This window comes from Sceloporus undulatus, chromosome 3 (genome assembly GCF_019175285.1).
Source record: "Sceloporus undulatus isolate JIND9_A2432 ecotype Alabama chromosome 3, SceUnd_v1.1, whole genome shotgun sequence".
In the NCBI taxonomy this organism is placed as follows: Eukaryota; Metazoa; Chordata; class Lepidosauria; order Squamata; family Phrynosomatidae; genus Sceloporus; species Sceloporus undulatus.
In genome coordinates, this window is record NC_056524.1 from 269,623,474 (window position 1) to 269,648,084 (window position 24,611).

At 43.4% G+C, this 24,611-nt stretch overlaps 1 protein-coding gene across 3 annotated transcripts in view; it reads left to right on the forward strand.

The window, feature by feature from the left end:
* BCL6 (BCL6 transcription repressor) overlaps positions 1 to 18,342 on the forward strand; it is a 35,330-nt gene extending 16,988 nt beyond the window's left edge. For 2 of the 3 annotated variants that reach the window (XM_042457139.1, XM_042457140.1), the window contains exons 2-10: positions 5,438 to 5,476; positions 7,134 to 7,305; positions 7,544 to 7,765; positions 8,210 to 9,202; positions 10,245 to 10,426; positions 13,589 to 13,756; positions 14,761 to 14,891; positions 15,783 to 15,920; positions 16,485 to 18,342. In XM_042457139.1, the coding sequence (XP_042313073.1) occupies positions 7,145 to 7,305; positions 7,544 to 7,765; positions 8,210 to 9,202; positions 10,245 to 10,426; positions 13,589 to 13,756; positions 14,761 to 14,891; positions 15,783 to 15,920; positions 16,485 to 16,625 (2,136 nt within the window). In that variant the 5' untranslated portion in view covers positions 5,438 to 5,476; positions 7,134 to 7,144 and the 3' untranslated portion in view covers positions 16,626 to 18,342. The remainder of the gene's footprint in view (positions 1 to 5,437; positions 5,477 to 7,133; positions 7,306 to 7,543; positions 7,766 to 8,209; positions 9,203 to 10,244; positions 10,427 to 13,588; positions 13,757 to 14,760; positions 14,892 to 15,782; positions 15,921 to 16,484) is intronic. The other variant, XM_042457141.1, reaches the window with a different exon arrangement.
* The last annotated feature ends 6,269 nt before the right edge of the window (positions 18,343 to 24,611 follow it).

Consider the following 24,611-nt stretch of genomic DNA (forward strand, 5'->3'; position numbering starts at 1 on the left):
TCTGAAGAAACATGCCAATAAAAACCCTTGATAGAGTCGTCATAAGTCAGAAATGACTGAAGGCATACAATAACAAGAATTCTTAAACTGAGACATTTGAGGTTTAAGCAGAGAGGCTGCCATTCCCCTGGCTACTTTGGATGCCTTTATGTGAATGCAGAACCAAAGGTGAAGTCTGTCTCCCAGGATCATACCCGCCAACATTTCTCAAATGGAAACCAGGGCATATGTGTGGTCAAACAACATCAGTGTGTGGTCAAGGTGGGGACACCATTTTACTCTGCTGTTATATATTATGGGACTTGAGCATCCACAAATTTTGTTATCCATGGGGGTTTCTTGGAACCAAACCCCAGCAGATACTAAGAACCCACTGTATTTTATATAAGGAACACCATTTTGCTATGCCCTTATATTTCATGGGACTTGAGCATCCTCAAATATTGGTATCCATGGGGGTTTCTTAAAACCAAACCCCAGCAGATACCAATGACCCACTGTATTTTATATAAGGGACACCATTTTACTATGCCATTATATATTATGGGTCTTGAGCATCCACAGATTTTGGTATCCATGGAGTGTCCTGGAATCAAACCCCAGCAGATACCTAGGACCCACTACATTTTTGCTGCGGCCTCCTTAAGATATTCCTCCTGCACTTCCCACATTTATAAGAAGAAACCACACTTTTTCCTCCCTGCCTCCTTAGAGGCTGCCGATAACTCCTTGCCCCCAAATGCTGCTGTGTTTCCTAGAAGCATTTGTCTCTCCTGGCAGGAAATTGGATTATGCCTTGAGCTTGGAAGGCAATGCTTAACATAGATTTCTGGTAGCCTCTTAGCCACAAGGTGGGGGTGGAAAGAAGAGGCGGCCAAAGCTGCCAAACCAAAGATTTGTTGCTCCAAGCTGATGGCGCTCACGCCTTGGCCCTCCACCCCACTCTCTTATCCCTCTGTTGAAAATTAATCTAAACTCATTTGTACTTGGGAAGATAATGCTGCCGATAAAACCTTTCTCTTGCAGAAGAAGAGGGAGAGCCCCACAGCTCTGTGGCTGCATTTCTCTCATAATAAAAATAGCTGTGGTCTACGTTAGTGCCTTCCAGATCTTCTACCTTCCCAAAACCACGGCAGCCTGCCATCAAATTCTTAGCCATGGGCTCATGCTTATATGCCACCGAATAAGCTTTAACGGATAGGAGAGGCCTGCAAAAGACCCTGTTAGGAACAGGGCTTCTCAGGTCTTGCAAAGGCAGGGCAGTTGTGGCTGCAGAAATAACACAGTTTGATGCTGCTTTCACTGCTATGGCTCCATGCTATAGAATTATTTATTCATTTATTTAAGAGATTTTTACCCCGTCTTTCACCCAAACTGGGATTCAAGGCAGTTTACAATAATTTAACAAGAGCAGAACTAAAATATAGATTATAGAATCCTGGGCTTTATAGTTTCTTGTGGCACTACAGCTCTCTGATGGGGAAAGCTCAAGAACTCACCAAACCACAACTCCCAGAATTCCTTGGCATTGAGCCATGGCAATTAAAGCGGTATCAAACTGCATGACTCTGGGAGACCTGGGTTCAAATCCCTACTCAGCCATGGAAAGCCATGGAAGTCGCACTCTCTCATCCTCACAGGAAATTCAGAGAAAGCCTCCTCTGAAAAAATCTTGCCAAGAAAACCGCATGATAGATTTGCATAGGGTAACCGTGAATCAGAGCCACGGCAGCTAAAGTGGTGTGAAACTGTGTTATTTCTACAGTGTAGATGCACCCTCGGGTTTTTAAAGGCTGGACCAAAGCTGGAGCTACCTGCAGTAGTCAAATGAATTTTTGGTACTCAGAGGCGGTATTCTTTATGCTCAAAGACTCTGGAAAGTCAGTGCTGGAAAGGAAAGCTGCTCAAAGAGACAAAGTGCAGGTTGAGTAAAGCAAAAGTAGCTCTTACAGCCAATCGCAATCCAGCCAAGGGAGGCCACACAGACTACATTAACTAGAGTAAGGGTTGCACTTGATCTCTCAGCCCAAGACAGGTCCAAGTTGCTTGCTGATCTCCCTTGTGATGAAATACACCAGGGGTATTTTTACCCTCCTGTCTCCAAGTAGCAGGAGATTGCTAGAACATTTCTATCAGAGTTTTAAGAATACATAAATGGACTGTGTGGTTGGGTCATGGCATTGATTGGGAAGGGAAGACCATTTGGGATGGGGACTCTAGTAGCTTTCCACTCTGGCCAAAGAGGGTCTCTCTTGCAAGTTTAAATCCTTAATTACGCCAACCGTAATGAGCTGATAGACGCTTGCAAGATTGGCATGCAATAGAAATTCATTGAATAAAAAAGAACCACAGAGGGGAGGTGAATGGTTTTATGGTGCAAGGGCACTCTCCTGTGGACAGAATGATGACAGCCATCCTACCATGAGCATCCTTTGGGGAGAGGAGGGGATGATAACCAGCTGGCATGGTATAGTGGTTTCAGTCTTGGACTATGACCAGAGTTCACATCCCTGCACGGCCATGGGAAGTCAGTGGGTGACCATAGGCAAGTCACATTTTCTCAGCCTTGGAGGACAACAATGGCAAACCTCCCCTGAATCAAAAGGGCCCAAGCTCGACTCAGGCTTGCATCCTTCTGAGGTCGCTAAAATGAGTACCCAGACTGTTGGGGGCTAATTAGCTTACTTGCTAATTAGCTTACTTGCTGTTCACCGCTATGATCTTTGGAATAGCGGTATAAAAAAACAAAATAAAACAAAAACCTGCCCAGAAAATACTACAGCCAACGTGGTGTAGTGGTTGAGTCTGGGATTCTAGGAGACCAGTGTTTGAATCCCTTCTCAGCCATGGGAACCCATGGGGTGATCATGGGCAAGGTACGCTCCGTGGCAAATTTCCTCTGAATAAATCTTGCCAAGAAAATCTTAGCAGAGGGTCAGAGTTGATTTGAAGGCACAAAATAACCATTTGAAATAGAATGACCTAAGAGCATATGGGCATGTTTTTTACTTCTGCGTATTAAAAGCAAGACGCACTTACCCTTTTCTGCTTTTTTCCCAATGCAAACTACTTTTGTATTTGAACTCAATTTGCAGCAGTTGAATTGAGCCAAGGACAAGGGGGAAAGTGGGAGGAGGAGAGAGAAACCGGGACATTTAAATGCAGCTGAAAAAGTAGGATGGTAGAGGATTAATCGGGACGGTTGGAGGGTGTGTGAGCTTGTTTCTTTTGATTTCTGCATTGCTCTCCACACTTTGCCCAGGGTCCGGCAAATGGAGGGGTGGTCCATCCATGCAATTTCTCCTAAAGTGTAAAGCCACAGTTAAGCAAGATTCCAAGGCTGCCTTGCTACTTTGCTCCTCAGCCTTTCATGTTTCTCCCATGGAATCTCCATAGTGTGTGTGTATGTGTGTGTGTGTGTGTGTGTGTTAGCAATTAGCAACTGCATCACAGTTTCAGCCTCCTTGTTTTCTCCTGTGGGTGTTGGGAGGGGCTGCTTTTTATGGGACAGATCGCAAGAGCCACACAACAGAGATTTTACAGTGTGTTTTATTGAGTCTGTTCAAAGCCAGCATTGGTAACAGAGAGGGAGGGAGAGCAAGAGGGAGGTTGGGTCTGTCCTGAGGAAGGCTTTTAAAAACCCAAGCTGAGCTGTGATTTGTTTCTTAGTGAGTCTTGGAATGTGATGGTTGCTTCGTTGGAGGATTATAAAAAGAGGTTGGAGGCCATCTCATGGGGTTGCTTTAGTATGGCAGGGGGCTGATGGTTGTTGCAGTACTTTCAAACACCATGATTCTGTTGCTGTATTCACATGGAAACTTGCCATGAAATGGCCCTGGTCCTAGCCATGGTCCACAGGCCACACCATTTCAAGTGGCACTGATCTAGAGAGTTACACAGTTCCTTTGATGGTTGATCATACGTTGAACGTGAGACAGCAGTGTGATGCAAATGACATTTTAACCTGCATCAATAGCAGCATAGTTTCTGTAGCTGAGTATGTGGAAGGGATAACTTCTGGCTATGCCAAGCAGTTTTGTTTCTGTTCTTCACTTTTGTATATTCTGCCATTGGAAGCAATGGCAAGAGACATTTCACTGTGTCTATACTGCAGTTATACTAGTTTTATACCACTTTAATTGTTATGGTTCCATTCTGTGATTTCATCCCAGGATTTGTAATCTGCTGGGATCCTCTGAATGTTCAAATGATTCTAAGTAGCTCACAAAACTACAAATCCCAGGATTAGCTGGAGACAGGGCAACTAAGGTGGTATCAAACTGGTTGTTGTTGCCAAGTGGATCTCCTCCTTCTTCTTCTTTTTCTTCTTCCTCTTCTTCTTCTTCTTATTATTATATTGTTATTCAAATTATTATTATTTGAAGTCAAGTCAGCTTCAACTTTTGATGACCCTGTGGATGAGAGATCTCCATGTCACCCAGTTTATCAAGAGCCCTGCTCAGGCCTTGCAGACTCAGGGCCTCCATGGCTTCCTTGGCTGAGTCTAACCACCCGTAATGTGGTCTTTCTCTTTTCCTACTGCCTTTTACCTGACCAGGCATTACCGACTGTTCTGATGCATGTAAAGTTCTCATGATATGTCCAAAGTACAACAGCCTCAGTTTAGTCATCATGGCTTCTAGGGAGAGTTCAGGATTGATTTGTTTTAAGACCCATGCACTGATCCTTTGGGCAGTCCATGGTATCTATACCACTCTTCTCCAACACCATATTTCATAGGAGTTTTATTCCCTGTAAGAGCTGTCTACCAGTGGACTAGACTGCCTCGGAGGGTGGTAGACGCTTGTCTTTGGAGGTCTTTAAGCAGAAGTTGCTTTTTTTTTTAGGAGTGTTGTAATTGTGTATTGGCATGAGGCTGGACCTAGACGGCCTTTATGATCCCTTCCAACTCTAAGATTCTATGATTCTTCCTATCCTCTTTCCTCTCTGTCCAGTCTTCATAAGCATATATGGAAATCAGAAATACAATGTCATGCACAATCCTGACTTTGGAGAATTCCCTTTTGGTCTGAAAAATCAGTACACAAAGGAATCTTGTAGCACCTTTGAGACTATCTTTAAAAAAAAAAGCTGAAAGAAACAAGCTTTTGTAAACTGTAGTCTATCAAAGCTTATGCTAACAGCTTCTTTCTTTCAGTTAGTGAGATGCATCTGTTGAAGAAGACTCAAGCCTATGAAAGCTCATGCTACCAAATCCTGACTTTAGCATTCAGCAATATATTAAACTGTTACTGACATCAAACAGTGGGGAGTAGATAAGACTTTTGGCCACAATCTTGTAATGTTGGGCAATTGTCAATAGAACACAGCGTTTTTAAAACCAGGCCCCCCCTTTCCCAAAACCAAACCTGTATTGTTGCACAGCTCTTTATTTTGCTCCAATCTAACCAAATATATTCTCCTTTTGTCTGCCTAGGTCTGAAAGGAACCCTTCGACTGTGAATTGAAGCACGAGGTGCGTCCATGTTAATTTCATGCCTGGCTTCTCTCAAAAGTGTACCAAATGGAATATTTCATTAGGCTCAGCTGGAAATCGCCTTCAGGAGGGTGTCTGCTTGACAGAAAACTTGACATATTCATCTCTGGATGGGAATTGAGGGGGTGGAGTGTAATGGAAGCTGTCATTGAGCAATTTGGTAGCAAAGGCTTCTTCCCAGGCATGATAACCTTGGCTTGGAGGAAAGCACTTGGCCATTAACCCCCCCCTCACTTTTATTACTATTAAATTTCCAGAACCAATTCTTTATTTATTTTTTCTTTTTACACCCATGATTATTTAGTCCAACTCACAAATAACCAAACAACAGATAGAAAAAAAATCCCTTGATACTGAAACCCACGACAGCTGTCCCTCTGGATGTGTCGAACTACAAATCAGACCAGCCTAACTAGACTGTTTTGATGGGGATCTAATCTAAAACTTCTGAATAGTGCTTTTGTAGGTACCAAGCAGACCACACAGGGTTCCTTAAAAAAGGAGATCCATAACAAGAGGCCCATGGCTGAAACAGCCTTGCTCCTTGTAAAATGATCTTTCAAACACATACCCTCCAACATTTTATAGATGAAAACAGGGACACATGTGGCCAGAAACATCATAGTGCAGTCAAGATGGCAAAAAATATTAATTATGAAGAACACACAAGTTAGGAAAGGCTTCAGCAGTTTGCTTTTGCCTTAGTCTACTGGGAAGGGTACAATTCCACTCTCTCCTCTCCTCTCTTTGGAGTAAATGAAGTGGAAACTATTTTTGCATTTTGCAGCAATTGAAGTAAGTTGAGGACAAAGCAGAAGGAGAAGGGATAAACCAGGACATTTTAAAAGCAGCTGGAGAAAAAAGGGAATGGCAGAGGATTAATCCGGAATGTTTCTGCCAAATCAGGAGAGTTGGAGGATATGCAGACATGGATTTGTATCCTTAGATTCGGCTGGAGTTCCATCCAGCCCAAAGGAGGTCAAGTGGGGGATGCTGGAGGATGCATTAGCCACTGAGGAGACCTTGCAAGGCCTTGCCCCTTGCAAAAAATAAACCAGGTTTTTATGACCCCCATATTCTAGGGGGTATGGGGGCATTTTCTCCATGGCCTGCTCCCAGGTGACTTTAGATCCAGGAAAAGTTCTCTTTAACATTAAGAAGTGAACAGAAGTCACTGTCCACTTCCTATTTGATAAAAACTTCTTTCTGTCTGTAAAATGGCCTGGGGGAGGGAAAATAGGGCAAAATGCCTCCAAAAGGGCATTTAGGGGCATATTGACATATTACTATGCCTGTTGGAATTACACTTCCTGAATTTCAAATACATTTATTTGGAATTGTTTTAGGAAGTGGGAGCTTCTAGAAGCTTGGACCCATAGGGAGGGGTGGGCACATAGGCCAACCCTCTAGATGCAACTCCAAGCCTTCTTCACTATTGGCTATCTTGACCAGGACTGCTGAGAGTTGTAGTCCAACAACAGCTGGAGGCTTGCCTCACTCCTTACCCCTGGCCTTGGGTCTTCAAGATGTGCTATAGCTATGTGTCCCCTCTGGCAGTTGTCCATGCTATTCTGTTAGTGTTGATTCTTTCCGTGGCTCATGGCTTTCTCTTTTGCTCCATCTTACATGTCTACAGACAGACCCAAGATGGCGTCTCCGGCTGACAGTTGTATCCAGTTCACCCGACACGCCAGTGATGTCCTCCTCAATCTCAACCGCCTTAGAAGTAGGGATATCCTGACAGATGTCGTGATTATCGTCAACCGGGAACAATTCCGAGCCCACAAAACAGTCTTGATGGCCTGCAGGTGAGGAACTGTGTTGCCCAGAGTAAATGCAGTCCTCTTGGGCTGTGTGGCAGGTACAGGCTGTGCATCCTCTGTTCCCAAAAGTTCACTTCTACTTTCCATAAACTGGATGTGGTACATCCCACCTACGGTTAGGAAAAGCCCCCTCAAATCCTTCTGGTCCCCCAAGCCTGTCCATTCCAGATATAAATCTAACCCTCTTTGAGGTAATCCTATTTCCTTCCTCCTTTCCTTCCAGTGGCCTTTTCTACAGCATTTTCACCGATCAGCTGAAGTGCAATTTGAACGTCATCAACTTGGACCCTGAAATCAACCCAGAAGGGTTTGGCATCCTCCTTGACTTTATGTACACCTCTCGCCTCAACTTGCGGGAAAGCAACATCATGGCTGTGATGACCACCGCCCTTTACCTGCAGATGGAGCATGTGGTGGACACCTGCCGAAGGCTTGTCAATTCCAGGTGAGGTGCACCAGATCAATTAGCCTTGGAGGAAACATGGAACTTGAGTAGGACGGACAACTTCTCTCTGGTCATCATGGATTGCTAATGTAGCTTGTCCCCAAGTACAGAATTCATGAGTGACTCCTTGAGAGCGGAACGAATAACAGAGCCATGTGTTGTGCTTCCCAGTTGTGTATGGAATACTTAGTCATTGGTGATGGATGATAAGAGATTCAGTCCAGCAGCATCTGTTGTAGAATAAGGATACAGGGACATTTGTAGGAGAATGTAGGAAGCTGCCTTATCCTGAAGGGCAACCCAGATTCAAATGACAAGAAAAAAGATTCCACCTAAACATTATGCCTGCATTTTGGAATCAATAGCAGTGCTGTTATCTCTAAATTATCATTAACACTCTTCTTCTCTTCCTCTCCATATCCTACCCCACTTTGCCCTTTTCAGTGAAACAGAGCTAGTTTCGGCTGTGAAGACACCACGGGAAGAATTTTTACCCAGCCGCATGCTGAGCCATCCAGAAATGATGGCTTACAGGACCCGAGAAATGTCAGAAAATGGTCTCCCTCTTCGGAATGGACCAGTTTGTGACGGGAGGGCCTACATCCCTGGCTTGTACAGCAGCCTCTCGGGTTCCCCTCTCTCCTACACTGGATACAGCCCCATTCCTGTCAACAGTTACCTCTTCTCTGATGAAGAGCTTCGGGAAGCGAGGATGCCCCTGTCGGATGTTTCAAGAGCCAACCCTTTCCCACGGGATCGAGCATTGCCATGTGGTCTTTCCCGGACATGCACCGCCGAATACACCAGGGCGGTCAGTGATGTCTCTCCCAGCATGTGCCACTCTGCCACTTACTCTCCAAAAGAAGCTGCTGCTGAAGAAGTCAAGACTGATGTGCACTACAGCACCACCTCTGTCGCTGGACTCAAACCCACCACCCCTTTGGCCCGAAACAACTCCTATTTTGCCTGCGACAAGGCAGGCAAAGAGCTAGAGCGGACCCATGGAGAAGATGAGATTGGGCAGCACTATGAGCCCAGCAATGCACCCATGAACCGGAAGGTACTCATCAGCCCCCAGAGTCCACAGAAATCGGACTGCCAGCCCAATTCACCAACCGAGTCCAGCAGCAGCAAGAACGCTTGCATTGGCCAAAGCTCTGGTTCCTTCTCTGCCAAGAGCCCGACTGATCCTAAGGCTTGCAACTGGAAGAAGTACAAGTTCATTGTTCTCAATTCCCTCAACCAGAGTGCCAAGCAAGACAGCCCCGAGCAGAATGAGACTGGGACCCTCTCCCCGCAGTCCTATGTGCCCTCCCTGACTTGCCAGCAGCCAATGGAGCCAGAGAATTTAGACGTGCAATCCCCGACCAAAATGAACGTCAATGGGGAAGACTCAACAATCCCACAAGCCAGCAGGTTGAACAACCTTGTGAACAGGTAAATGGAAAAACAGACTATGGGTTGCAGGGGATTTGTGACCAGTTATCTTGAAACAGAAGTGGGGAAAATTTAGTTGCTGCAGATTTTATGAGAGCAGTTCACATCAGGCCTACCCAGTGGGACTAAGGTCCTTCAGTGTCTCAGCATAGTGTAAATATTGGCTGGCAGAGCTATGGTACAGTGGCGCTACGCACTCCCTGTACTGCCCCCCTAGTGCAGTGTATGAGAAATAGTGAATGCACATAGCTGCCAACTCATTGCACAATGCTCAAAGGCAGTACATGATGTATGATGTACATTAACATACTACCCAAGTGCACTATTGCACATCCACAATAATTCCACATGCAGAAATCAGCTTTTGGCACATTCAGTTTGATATATACATTCTTCATTGTCCAAACAAGTCATTCCATGTGCATAGTGCAACTTTTCAGAGAAAGTGCATCAGAGTCGTGCAGCCCTCTAACATCTCCTAGGGGACCAATGTGCCTCCCATACCCAACACTTGTCAGCTTATGGTCTGAAATGTATTGGACTACCCTTCACATTCCCTACTAGAAAGGAGCTGGTTGTGGATGTGGGTAGTTGTAGTCCAACACATCTGGAAGGTGAGAGAACTGGGGAAGAGTGTCATAAATAAGAAGTAGTTTCATGGAGAGGAGTATATGTTTCTAACCTCACTTCTCCAGCATTTCTGTTTTGTTAACATAATGGTAGCAATTAACCCCATTGCATTCAAAATGTGATTTATCAATTGGTACTAGTGCACCAGTGTGGTGTACTGGTTTGAGTGTTGGATTGGGCCCTGGGGGACCAGGGTTCAAATTCCTACTCAGTCACAGACACCCACTGGATGACCTTGGGCAAGTCACATTCTCTCAGCCCCAGAAGAAGATGACAGCCCACCCCTTCTGAATAAATCTTGCCCAGAAAACCCCATAGTAGGTTTGCCTTAGGGTCACCATAAGTTAGAAATGGCCCAGAGACACACTAATAACAACCAGTGATGTAACAAATGCAATTATTTCCTGGCCAGGTCACTCGACGGGTCCCCTCGGAGCAGTGAGGGTCAGTCCCCCTTGTACTTGCATTCGTCCAAGTGTAGCTCCTGTGGCTCACAGTCCCCCCAGCATTCTGAGATGTGCCTTCACACCCCCAGCTCAAACTTTGGAGAAGAGATGGGCGAGACGCAGTCCGAATACTCAGATTCCAGTTGCGGTAAGTCTGAAAATCACCCTAGACATTCCGTTTCCTGTTCTTGCAACAATGAACATCCAAAGGCAGCATGCAGATGTCTGTTTTCTAGAAACCCACCCACCCCCTTACAAGACAGGTGCCCTCAAATAGGGTTGCCAGAGCAGAAACATCCCCTTCTGTGAGATTTCAGGGCCAACACCTTAGACCAGGAGAAAGACTTTTCTGACACCATAAGGACAGATCTTTGTGTTGTTAGAAGCTAGGTCCTTATGATATCATGGGATAAGGCAGGTAAGAGTTGAGCGGTGAGCTGGATCTACCTCTTTGCCAACTCATTGTGGAAATGGACACAAGTGAAATCCAGGTAAAACCTGTCTAACTAGGAAGTGGGGCAGCCTGGAGCTATTCTCTCTGCCTGTCTCCAAATAATGCTGTGGACTCACAGACACCTATTGATTCTCTCGTCAGTCCCCTCCAATTGCTCCTGAGTTTTTGGCATCCCCAGGTTGTGCAAACATGGCACATATACAGGTTGAGTCTCCCATAACTGGAATTTCCAAGTCTGAAATACTCCAAAAATCCCAAACTGTCCATATGGGTGGCTGAGATAATGACACCTTTGTTTTTGGATGGTTCAGTGTACACAAACTTTGTTTCACACCCACAATTATTAAACACATTAGGTATACAATTGCCTTTGGGCTATGTGTATAAGGTGCATACGCAACATAAATTTATTTCATGTTTGGACTTGGATCCCATCTCCAAAGTATCCCACTATGTATATGAAAATATTCCAAAATCTGAAAAAATCTGAAATCCAGAACACTTCTGGTCCCGGGCATTTCGGAAAAGGAGATTCAGCCAATACAAATTATCATTTTGGATAAAGGAGACTCAGCCTGTACAAAACTTCTGTATTCTGGTGCTAGGTGGAAGCTTGGGTTTTAAAGCTGCCTTGCCCACAATTATCAGACTTTCTCCTCTCTCATTGCTGGTTGCCCTGAGATTTCTTTCCCTGTCTGGAGACCCATTTAAGCTTAGTAGACCACTGAGACTTTGGTTGGTGCCCTGAGACCTGGCAACCCTACACCCCAAACCAATTTGGTTAAAGATCAACTTGTATTAAGATGGAGGCCAAGTGTTTATTTGTTATTTGTTTCTTGTTTCATTTAGATAATAGGTTGGTGGCTTTTCCAATCCAAAGTACTGCAAAATTCATGTTTAAATTTCATAGACATATGGCCACTTCTTGGAATCTGATATCCCTGTCCTTTTTCTTGGCACCCTGGTCAAATAAACAGGGCAGTTTTGTTTTCAAATTCTCTTGCCTTCCAAAGCTGCTTTCATGCATTCTAAAGCCTGGACTGTTCTGAATTAAAACGAGGAGTCTACTTCTCTGAAAATGGGATTGGGTATAAACATGTGCCCATTTGAAATTACTATAAAATATTTAGACTTTGCCTCTAATTCCTGAAATATCAAGTTCATAACTTCCTTTTGGGGGAATAAAGTCATTTTATCATCCTTTTGGATCACATGGTGCTATACAAAACTCTTTTGCTAGGGCTAGATCTGTGTTTGTTATATTTCTATGATTAGGCCTGGTTTTAGGTTCTGGAGGTTTTAGGTTTTGGGCAAGCTACCACTGGTGGCATCATACCCCCCTCAACTGGCACTTCAAACACCACAGTTTGGAGAGTTACTTTTTAGAAATATATGTTCCTTTTATTCTTGACAGTGTTTGAAAAGTAACTCATTAGGTTACCACTTGTTACTTCCTTTGGTTATTTTCCATTAGTTGAGGAGTAGAGCTAGAACTGATGAAGAAATGGCATAAAACTTGAAAAATCGCCATCACAAAACTTCTACAATGTCATCAAGGCTTGAATTCTTTGAGCAGACCCCCAACTAGAGTAAATCCATTCAACCAATTCTTGAATAGTGAGACAACACTTACGTAAACTTGATGGCTTTGATGGGTCAGTTCTAATTGGGACCACCAATAGGATTCAGACCTAGAAGTAACTTTGAATAGTAACTAGGAAACATTACTCTTTCTCCCAATAAAGTAATTTCTACTCATCATAATACTGTCAAGGTCTAACTTTGTTACATCCTTGTTTCTACTGCCCCAAGAAACTGGTTGTTTATAACTAGATTACAGTTGCCCCCTCCACAACATGCATGGTGGTTAGGAGCATAGCCCCCCTCTCCCCCAAAGTGGAAAAGCCACAAATATCAATATTACCTTAGAGAACACTTCTCTAGGAATCTCTAGGTCCTTTTGCACAACTCTATGGTCAACTTCCACCAGACGATTGACCATAGATTGTGCTGGAGGCTCTAAAGGTTCCCAGAAATGAGTTCTCTCCAGGAATCTCTAGGTTCTCCAGCACAACTCTTTGGTCAGCTTCAGCTGGAAGTTGACCATAGGATCACCTTGGAGAATCTGGAGATTCATAGAGAAGTGTTCTCTCTGGGAATTCTTAGGCCCTGCAGCACAACTCTTGGTCTTCCAGCGCAACTGAAATATAGAATTGTACCAAAGGACCTTGAGATTCCTAGAGAGAACTTATTCATCAGAGCCATGATTTATCAAATCTGTGAACAGGAAACCAGCAAATGTGGAGGGCAAAGTGTACTTGTGATGCATTATTTTCAAGATCTGGTTTGTCCTGCTTGGCACCATCATATTAATGACCACACTTGGAGATCCACCAGAACTCAGCTGTGAATGTGGTGCTAGTTGTCTTGCTGTAGGGGACCCTTTTATTTTCCCCATTATTACTGTTGCTAGGCCCACCAATCTGGCAGTTACCCCTGGGCAAACATTTCTACTGAGCATTCATTATGGGCTTCCAGCTCAGTATGCCCCAGGGTAGTTGATGGCTTTCAGGTCAGTGGGATGATGAGTCCACTCCAGGTTTTAATGTGGAAGGAGTTGTACTCTGTCTCTGAAATGGGAACCTTGGATAGTTCTTTTTCCAGACTGCAACTCCTGGTGGATTCTAGGAGTTGTAATTCCAAGAGTCATGTTGTTCCAAGATCTGGGATTCCCACTTAAGCATCCTCAGAACAACAGCCCAAGTAACACCCCTCCCATGTGTGTCGGTGTGCACTTGGGGCCCTGCGCTTGCTCATCTCACTCCCAACCCCTCTTCCTCTCTCGGTCTCCAACAGAAAACGGAACCTTTTTCTGCAATGAGTGTCACTGCAGGTTTTCAGAAGAGGCAGCTCTCAAGCGACACTCCCTCCAAATGCACAGCGACAAGCCCTACAAGTGTGACTGTTGCCAAGCCTCCTTCCGCTACAAGGGGAACCTAGCCAGCCATAAAACTGTTCACACAGGTACAGCCTCACCAAGTGCGCCTTTGGATTAACCCAAGCAGCTCGGTCTGTTAAGAAAGGGGTGGTTGACCTGGGTTCAAATCCAGTTTCAGAAATTGGAATATATGGATTACATTTCCCATGAACCCCTAGCCCACTCCCAATGTTTTGGGAATGGCAGTTCAAAATGTGATTTGTTTTCCCCAAAATTTTGGACGAGGGAGAGAGTGAACCATATTTGTTCCCTACAAATCCTCTTGGTTTGTAAAGCACTCTGTGATCTATGCCAAAGGAAGGATCCAAAACGTCCAGCGATATTTGAGATTTGAGCCAGGGAATCACCAATTCAATTCACCTTACCCAGGTTATGGGCTCACTGGCTGGACTTAGCCAGATTTACTGTCTTGTAGCCTCAGTTCTCCATTCGTAGTAGGCAGGCAACACTGGCCTACCTCACAGGGTTGTTACTATAGGGCAGGGTGGGAAAATTACAAACCATGCTGGTTTGACTGCAGTCCCAAGAAGTAAATTTTCCAATGTCTGCCTGTCAGGTCCATCTTTTAGCACCATGGAGATAGTTTTAATTTTGTTGTGGTGGTGGTTGTTAATGCAACAGTCAGGTTTTCTGTTGTCGGGGAACCGCCAGAGTTTTTGGCTGCATGTTTTCAAGAGTTCTGCTTCCTCGTTGTTTTGTTGTATGCCTTCACATTGTTTCTGACTTATAGTGATGCTGAGGCCTTCAAATTGACCATGAAGTTGCACTGGAGGGCCTAGGGATTTCTAAAGAGGAATCTATAGATCTTCTAGGACGATTCTATGGTCAACCTTTGTTAGAGTTGAGCTGGAGGACTTAGAAATTCACTGAGTTTTCTGGGACTGACTTTCTGAAGGTCACCTAGTGGGGTTCCCATAGCCAAGCAGGGAATTGAACCCTGATCTCTACTCAATTCAGTGCTCAAACCACTATACCATGCCAGCTGTCTGTTATACTGAGGCCCTAAACAGGCTCTGTTTTGTTGAGACAGGTGAGAAACCTTATCGCTGCAGTATTTGCGGGGCTCAGTTCAACCGGCCAGCCAACCTGAAGACTCACACGCGGATCCACTCGGGGGAGAAGCCCTACAAATGCGAGACCTGTGGGGCAAGATTTGTCCAGGTGGGTGCCATGTTATGGAAGTTCCTTTATCCATGTGGTTGAAGATCTTGCCACTTGTGTGCCTCCTGTGGTGTTTGGAAGGCACAGAAGCAACTTTGTGCACAGAGTAGTTTGTTCCACCCTCTTTATGTCTCTAGCAGGGGTGAACCATTGCTTGGAGGGCTAAGGGCCAGCTTATACCCCTTCGAACACACTCCATGGACTACATCTACCTTCATTGGAGTCCTTCCCAAAATGGCAACCTGAAGTGACGTTGTGTGATTCCCTGTTACCATTTTGAGAAGGATTTGGATGGAAATAGATGTATTAGAGGGTGCTAAGGGACTTTCTCTCTGGAGCTGAGGAAGTTTTTCATGATTTTGTGGCTTTCTGCAAAGTTTCTGGACAGTTTTGGGGAGTGAGGGGCTTTCAGAAGGAGCTACATACGTACAAAAGTGTGCCCCAAAAGCTACATTTAGCCCATGGGCCACCCTTTGCCCACCCCAGCCTCAGATTTCAAAGAAACTGAGTGGAGTTTTGAGGTAATTTTTCCAGGATTTGTCCACAACTTGTGAAATTCACACCCAATTGGAACAAACTATATGAATACAGAGAAGTAAGGAGGTACAGTCTGAATCCTATTAACATTAACTAGAACTGGCCCATAAAATTAATGGGAGGCAAATAAGTATTGACTCACCATCCAACAAGTGATTCAGTGGCTCTGCTCTAGTTGAGATGAAGAAAGGGCTTCAGGCCATTATCTTCACTTATTTCATTCCCCTGTTTGAGAATGAAAAAATGTCCAGTCTTCTCCCTCGCTGGATGAAATTATGCCTCCAAGAACAAATTGAATGAAGATTTACACCCTCAGTGAGAACCATGTCTCTGATCACTGTGTCCCTTTGCTAGGTAGCGCACCTCCGAGCTCATGTGCTGATCCACACTGGTGAGAAACCCTACCCATGTGAAATCTGTGGCACACGCTTCAGGCATTTGCAAACGCTCAAAAGTCACCTTCGCATCCACACTGGAGAGAAGCCCTACCATGTAAGTACATTCCCCATCCATCCATCCATCCATCCATTTATCCTCTGCTGTTTTGCTCTTGGAGGAGCTCAAAGTGACCTCTTCTTGCTGCCCAGTTAAGCAATGGGCAGCTGACCAAAACCTCTTTACCTGTTGTGGCTGCTGGGTGTTACAGTAGATTTGCGTGGGGAGTCAGTCCAGGATATAGTACTAAGTTACATGTATACAGTCGCCCCTCCTTTCTTGTGGACTTGAGGTCCGCAGTCTTGAATATTCACAGAGGGGCGACCTCCTATAGTTTCAATGAGATTCACCCCTGTGGTGCACGCCTTGTGCGCGTCCATAGGCATGCACCCCATTCAAGCCTAAGGGGTTTGAATATAAGTGTGTCTCCATTTTCACATGGGAGGGGTCCAGAACGGATCCCCATGAAAACGGAAGGCCAACTATATAACTAAATAACGGATATAGAATATTATCAAATGTTTTTTAAACAAATTCTGATTGATTCATTACAATCTGGATTAATTCCTCCTCTGTTTTGTTTTCCCTGTCCTTCCCCTCCAAACCCGGCTCCTCCTTCAGTGTGAAAAGTGCAACCTCCATTTTCGCCACAAAAGCCAACTCCGCCTCCACTTGCGCCAGAAGCACGGGGCCATCACCAACACCAAGGTGCAATACCGCGTCTCCGCAGAAGTCACACCAGAACTCTCCAAGACCTGCTAGAACCAGATGTGGCTAGTCAGTGGGTGGAGGACAAAGGGGCTCAGATTGGGAGAGGATGGCATGGAAAGGGCAAATGATGTCCAAAGGATACTTGTAACACTTTAGCCACGCCTCCACTGCTTTCGTTATTATTTTTGGTCACACAATGGAGTGCCTCTAGAAGCCCAGAATGCAGGCAGGTGGAATAGAGGAAAATGACTAAATGAAAATACACGGGTTTTATGTTTGATTTTAACTTTTTTGGTTTGTTTCCCAGTTATGTGAATTTTTCAATACACACAGACAGACAGACAGACATATATATGTATATGTACGGCAACAATCCTGCATTACGGTGGTATAACATCATGCTCCACATGCGGAGTTACAGATGAATTGTGTTGAATGGCTGGGTTGTGCCACTGAACCAAGACATCAAATGTGACACCAAAGGGTCCTGCACATCAGTGTACAGTATGCATTGATGTGCAGTGTGCACTTCTATGTGGATTGTGTGTCTATGAACAATGTGCCCATCCAGGCACTATGGCACTATTTATACAATTCTACTTCTGCAACCTTGGTCTGAATGTGGCTGTTATACATTAAATAAAAATGTCCAACCGCTTCTGTACAGGATGTTAGACTCATGTAAGACATCAATATGACTCTGGCCATATATATATATATATATATATATATATATATATATATATATCTGCATCAGAGTGTGTGTGTGAGCTTGGGTGTGTTTGTTAGGAAGCGGTTGAATAGAGACCTTTCTTAAAATGTCTGTGTAGTGGAGTGTCAAAATGTCGGCCCTCCACAGCCAGAAAATGAGGAATGTATATCGTTTTACGGGAACAAATTCTATTTCTTTTTATGCAGAATGGTATGTTTTTAATAAAAGAGGAAAAAAGATTGTATATGCTATAAGAAAGGAGAGGGCTTTAACTTTTTAACCAAAGGTGAAGGAAATCTATGGCAGAGTTGTACATATATGAATATATAAATAAAGTATATATATATATATTAAAAAATATAAACCTTTAAAAAGATATATTAAATATATAAATATATATATATATATATATATATATATTAAAATACATTGAAGTCTCACGCTGAGTCTCTGCAGGCAGACGACCGATCAGAGAGACTTTCTTGTGACAGAGCACTTAACAAGATATTTTAAAAAGTATTGCATCTGTATTAGTGAGAAAATATTTTGTCTAAGAGCATTGAGTGTGTATTTGTATTTTTTTGCAAGTGAAGGTTTACAATTTACAAAAAAAAAGTGTGTATTAAAACCAACAAAGCTGCAGAAGGAATTTAAAATAATATAAAGTGTAATAATAATTTTCGGGTCCCCCCCCCCCAAAGTCTGTATATATATGTAAAGTGTTTGTTTGGGGTTTTACTTCTTGTTTTTCTCACGGTGCCTTTCTTTTGCAACTAAATTTGAGCCCTGTTTGAGGTACGGTCTGATGTTGTGAAAAGGGTTCACGGCAGCCTCTCGACGGAAAATATCAGGTGGTTCTTTGTGTTTTTTTTTCTTTCTTTTCTTTTTTTTACAAAGAAAATAAGATAATTTGGTCTCATTTTATACACTTGTGTTAACAATCAGTCAATATCGGGAGACAGGGTCTGGGCTGCGACAAACCGCATTAATGTGTTCTGTAAAATAGAGCTGTACAAATTTTAAAAAAAGAAATAAAACAGCAGAAAGCAACCATGAGCTACACTTTGTGCTGTATTTTCTTTCCTTCCCTAGACATATCTCTATTATAATTATTATAATAATAATTATTATTATTAGATAGAATTTACTATTGCCGTCACAAATGTGAGTAAGGGTGGGCAACTGCAGAGATGCTAAGGGTAATGCATTGGTATCTGATTTGCATTCATGATCCATATTTATTCAATAATGCAGAGAATCATAAAAATCCCTCAAACTTGATTTACTAGGCAGCAGCCGCTGCAAGCGACAGTGTTACCTATTGATAAGGACATACTGTAGTAGACTGACATTTCCACTTGTCTCCCTTGAATGATCATCAGTGTGAGGAGGAATTGCAACAGGGATCCTACTTCTGATTGTCACATTGAAGAGCATCGGTGGGAGGGAGATCTGCTGTACCCCAATTGACAGGACAATAGACCCCTGTTGCTAATGTCTCACAAAACTACAGTTCCCAGAATCCCCTAGCATTGAGCCAGGGCAGTCAATGTGGTCTCAAACTGAATTATTTCTGAGGTGTGTTTTGGACCTTTGTTAAGAATAGCTAGAACAGGGATTTCCAAACTTTGGCTCTCTGAGCATTTGGGACTTCAGCTCCCAGAAGTCCAGCCAACTCAAGAATTATGTGAGATGAAGTCCAAAACATCTGGAGGGCCAAAATCTGGGAATCACTGATCTAGAATCTCAGCTGTTGTTGTTGTTGTTTCTCCCAATAACGGGACTCAGTTTATAACATATTTTAAAACAATGGCCTGAATTCGATTAGTCTCAACTAGAGTTTCAGTATGCAAAGGGCTCTCCTAGTACGTTTGAAACTTACTGTGTGTAAGATGCTGTAGCATAAGCTTTCATAAACCTGGTCTACTTCCTCAGATGCCTGAAGGGAACTAATGCCAAGGAAGGACCTTTATAATGAAACTGTACAAATAGCCATAGAAATGAAAAGAGTGGTAAGTGCTATTAAGAGTGGTAAGAGAAGCAGGTTTAATTGATCTGTGGCTAACTCTTTATCCCAATAAAAAGGATTACACATTTTTCACACACACTCCATCAGTCCTACTTTCGCATCAAACACGTTTTTGTCAGTAAGTCCATTCTACTGCAAAGTAATAAAATATCTAAAGAAGCACTGCAGTATTAGAACCACTGTCCTTTGGTTCTAATTTAGTCACTTGTAGGAGACTTACAAGTAGAATTTGGTATTTCAGACCCTGACTGTTGGCAGATAAGTTTTTGCAAAATAATAATAATGCTATTGCTATTGCTATTGCATCACTTCTGATGGAGCCTGCAAAGCACACTTACTCTCATAAAGCCTCCCAGGAGTCAAAGACTCTGCTTGCACTAAATTTTTAAAAAAGATGGAATTGGAAGAGCTTGATCTCCATAAAATACAAATTTCATTGTTGTTTACGAAGGCTTACTACTATGAGAACAGTAACAAGAATCGCGGACTTTAAGCTAGAGCAATTAAAAGGTGAGCAGCAAAAAGTTTTATCTCCAATTTGCAAGGAGAATAAAATCTAAAGTAGAAGGTATTTTAAATGAATTTGAATGTCTTTATAATATTCTCTATGTGCCAGAATCATCAAAAGATCTGGACATACAGAACTTTATTAACATGCTTCACCCTAAGAAAATTAGTGAAGCACAGAACTCCCCTTTGAATGGCCCTTTATTGTTGGATGCAATTAAGAACTTGAAGATGGGCAAGTCTCCAAGCCCAGATGGGTTGACAAACGGCTTCTATAAAGCTTTGCAGGATGATTTGATGCCCTACATGTTAAAGGTTTTTAATGAGTCACTGCAAGGCTCTTCACCTCCTAATAGCTGGGAAATTTCTAGGATTCTGCTTACCTTAAACATCATCCAGTAGTCAAACAGTAGTAGTGTCAAAAATCCATCAGTGATACCTTTATTGGCCAACTGAAATGCACAATATACTTGTTGCAAGCTTTCAAAGCTCCATGGGCTTCTTCACTAGGCAAGATGTTACAAACCAAACAGGAGGGGGGGGAAAACAATTGGATTTATTAGTTAGTGTTGGACTAGGACCAAGGTTCAAATCCCCACTCAGACATAGAAACCAGTTCTGCTGCCACACTGTAAAATTAATGCAGTTTAATACTACTTTTACAGCCATGGTTCCATCCTATGGAAACCTGGGCTTTGTAGTTTGTTGTGGCACCAGAGCTCTCTGTCAGAGAAGGTTAAATATCTCACAAAACTGCACATCCCAGAATTCCATCACATTGAGCCGAGGAAGTTAATGCTGTGTCAAACTGCTTTCTACACTGCAGATGTAGAAATAGGCGCTGTACACATGGCAATAAAGCACCATGCTGACACCGTACTAGGGTTATGGGACCGCACAGCAACCACATGATCCCTAACCCTAACACGTTCTGGCGGCACAATAATGGCAGCGCCCTGTGTACACAGGCACTGCCATTGTGACGTAACAGATGCATAGTGTCCACACGTCGCGCCTCGCCAGTAACATCACGAGTGCGCCATTGGCACACTCACAACATAACTGGCATGGTTTGGCAGCTGCAGCTTCCCTGCGGTCTGTACTGCACCAAAGATACCATTGTTTGAGTAGCATATTCTTGACTTGAAAGATCTCTACACATAAGGCAGATAGCACAAGATTATTGTGTCATCTTTTCAGTGAAACCACCGTTTGAAAGTTGAGAAGCATATTACCTAACAAGGTTACTGAAGACAAAATTGAATGGTTCTCCGGGAAATGTATTTGGTTTTCTAACCATTCATTTCACCACTTTAAATTTCAGAAAATGTTAACTCTGAAAAATCCCTTAACAGTTTTGTTCCCAGCATAAGTAAACTCTTGGTACAATGGAATTTGTGTATCTGGGAGAGACACCCAGTATCTTTTAAGCCTTTCCAAGAAAGAAGACTAGAAATCAAAGTCTGAAGGTTGCAGTGGATTTTGATATCAAATGCAGTCTAAGGATCAGGCAAAAGTTATCAGTCCAGAGTTAAACTGTGTTTGTTTTCGAGAGGGAATTAAAACTAGAGCAGTACAGTAATGCCAACTGAGAAAGAAACACATCTTGGGAAGTAACTTTCAAGTTAGTTTTTCCATCAATGCATCTGAAGAAGAAGATTGATAGCCATGAAAGATCTCACTAAAATATTGTTTGTATGGTTTGTATTCTCGATTCCAAAAGGTCCTTCGTTCCCACTATGAAAGTGGATCTTTTCATTATCCCCTTGTAATCACTTCTTTTTTGACATGATTGTCATTCCTGCTAGTTTGTGCCACTTCGAAATACAGGTCAGTCATCTGTGCATCATCAGTGATGGAAGCAGCAGCCTGGGCAGCCTGGCTTGGGAACTACGGATATATTTAAAATAAATTGCTAGATGATTCAAATCACTGATTTTGCAACTACTTGCCTCACTGATGGAAAGGAGTTGCAAAATCAATGAATCGAATCTTCTATCAATTTTATTTTATTTTTTTTACAAAATAATCATGTGCCCATAGGTCACATCACAAGTACAAAGGCAGCGCTGGGGGCGGGGAGGTATAGTGAATCTACTAAAAACTGAGGAGGGAAGGTAAACACCCCTCTGCCATTAGTCCCTCCCTCCAAAATAATGTGATTCAGATCTGTCATTCCCACTTGTTGAACATGCTCCGGAATCAAAAGAAACACTAGAAACCTGGTGTCTGGAAAAACTGTTTCTTTTTGTTTTGTTTTTGCCTTGCTTTATCGTGACAGAAATCAATCAAAGTAGGATCGGAACTGGTTTCCAATGGGAACAACGCTCATATAAACCAATCAGCAATTCACTTTAAATCAGAGTGGGCATAAGCTCTCTATCAGCTAAGCGGACAGCCCAAAAGGTCTGGTCCAGGATCATGGCACTGCCATTTATGCTGGGACCACAGCAACTGCATGTGCCTGGTCCTGATCCAGACTGCCATAATAGTCCTGAATCAGGCCATCAAGAAGGAGTGAAATTTTTCCGCTCCTTTTTGGCCTGGCCCTTCCAGGTTGGAATGCAAACGTCATGCCCTCAACCTAGCCCTTTTGGCTCATCTGTAGTTAACTAAGGCCTGATCCAGACCAGCGCTTTGTGCCGGCCTGGACACGTACTAGGGTTGCCTGCCTTCTATGTGGTGGTAGCATAACAATGGCGGTGCCCCATGTACATGAGTGACACCATTGTGATGTAAGCACCATGCGGTGTCTGCCTGGTGCTGTGCGGCACTTACCAATGGCGCACTCATGCCATCCCTGGGGAGCAAAAACAGGTGCCAGCAGACCACAATTTTTTCGTGGTCTGTCCCACACCTAAGGCTCCTGCCACACTGCACATTGACACCACTTTAATTGTCATGAATCCCTCCCATAGAATTCTGGGATTTGTAGTTTGGGGTGGCACCTGAGCTCTCTGACAGAGAAGGCTGATTATCTCACAAAGCTACATAGCAGTTAAAGTGGTGTCAATCTGCATTAATTCTGCAGTTCAGATACAAGTAGTATCTGCATGGGCCAGAATATTCCTAGAGCATTCCTGAATATTCTGGGCCTGGAGCTGCTGTGACTTCCCACCATTACTGGGCACTTTGGATTGACACCAGGCAGTTGTTCACACATGCGTCCCACTGTGCTTCCTGCTACCACTGCCAGTCACCCCTGCTGAGCCCAAAAACAAGATGCCCAGTGTCGTTCACATGCCCAGGCACTTTGTTTTGACTTGTGACTCTCGACAGAAGTGGCAGAGGGTGGCACAGTGGGATGTGCATACAAACAGCCACCCCCATCGCTCTGGAGGGCTTTGGATTTTATGGAAAGATCTGGAGCAAAAGGTGAAGGTTAAGGGATGTACTGACTATGGAGATTATTGCATTGAAATTAAAGTGACTTATCCCCAACAGGATAAAGTCATGATTAACTTGGGTGTTATGGCACACAGCTGTGGCCGGGCGAGTGCAATCAGTATGTAGCCCAGATCTCAACCGCTCTTATCCTGTGGCTTCCCATTTTTGAAAACTGCTGGATAAGCACAGCTGGGACACAGGCGGCATACAGATTGCACTTAACCAGCTGCAGCAGCATGCAATAACACCCACTTTTAAAATTAAATGTGACTATCCTGCCAGGGATAAGTCACTTTAAATTCAATGTGATAATCTCCTACGTCTCTGTAGTGGTACATTTTGTAAGTTTTGTGTCTTTGAGTTCAGTGGCAGAATCTTGCCATTCAGCCAAAAGTATGCAAAGGGATCTTGTAGCACCTTTGGGACTAACCGAAAGATAGAAGCTGGAAGCACAAGCTTTCATAGACTTGAGTCTACTTCCTCAGAGGCCAGGGTTATATAGCACAAGTAAGATTTCATGTATGGGGATTTACACCAAGCAAATTTATATCAGCCGATCTAAATTAAGAAGGCAAAACCTATGGCAAGATCAACTGAATAGTAATTCTAATGATTTTACTTTTACAGTTGAACTGTTAAAACATTATTTATCCTTTAAAGCTGGGGATGGAATCGTGACCTGCAATAATAGTCATACCTATCATCACCACAAGGGGGCAGATGAAGGCAAGATTTGAGTCTCCAATGAACAAGGCTCTCTGAATAAATCTTGGAATAATTTGTGGGCCTGATCCTGATGACAGTCATAAATCCTGTTTAGCTCTGAGAAGCTGACTTCAGATCTGGTGCTCTTGCTATGGGACACAATTTGTGCCAAACAAAATTGATGGCTTTATATAACATAAAGTGGGATGCCACATATTGAGTTTCAGGAGTGAAACCTGAGAAACTTTGTAGTTTCTTAAAAATATCCCTGAGTTTTGGAAATTTTATTTTTTCTGGATAAAATTTCCCAGAATCCCCGAACCAGCTTAGCCAGCACCATTGACCTATATCTTCCTAGTAAAACAGATTACTATGTTCGTTTTGCTTCCAGGTGTGATTTCCAGGCTGGACAGGAGACGGAAGCCTCATATTTTAAATATGCATTAAAGTATGTGTGTGTGTAAGAGCGAATTGAAATTATTAATAACCATAATAAAAAATATATAAAGTGTCCAACCCCATTGTGCCATGCAGGAACTCTCAATCAAAGTATCCCTGACAGAGGGCCCTCCAGCCTCTGTTTAAAGACCTCCAAGGAAGGAGACCCCACCACTCTCCATTGAGGAAGTGTCTTCCACTGTCAAACAGCTGTTACTCTCAGGAATCAGCTTCCAGAGTCCTATTCTCTACAGCAGCA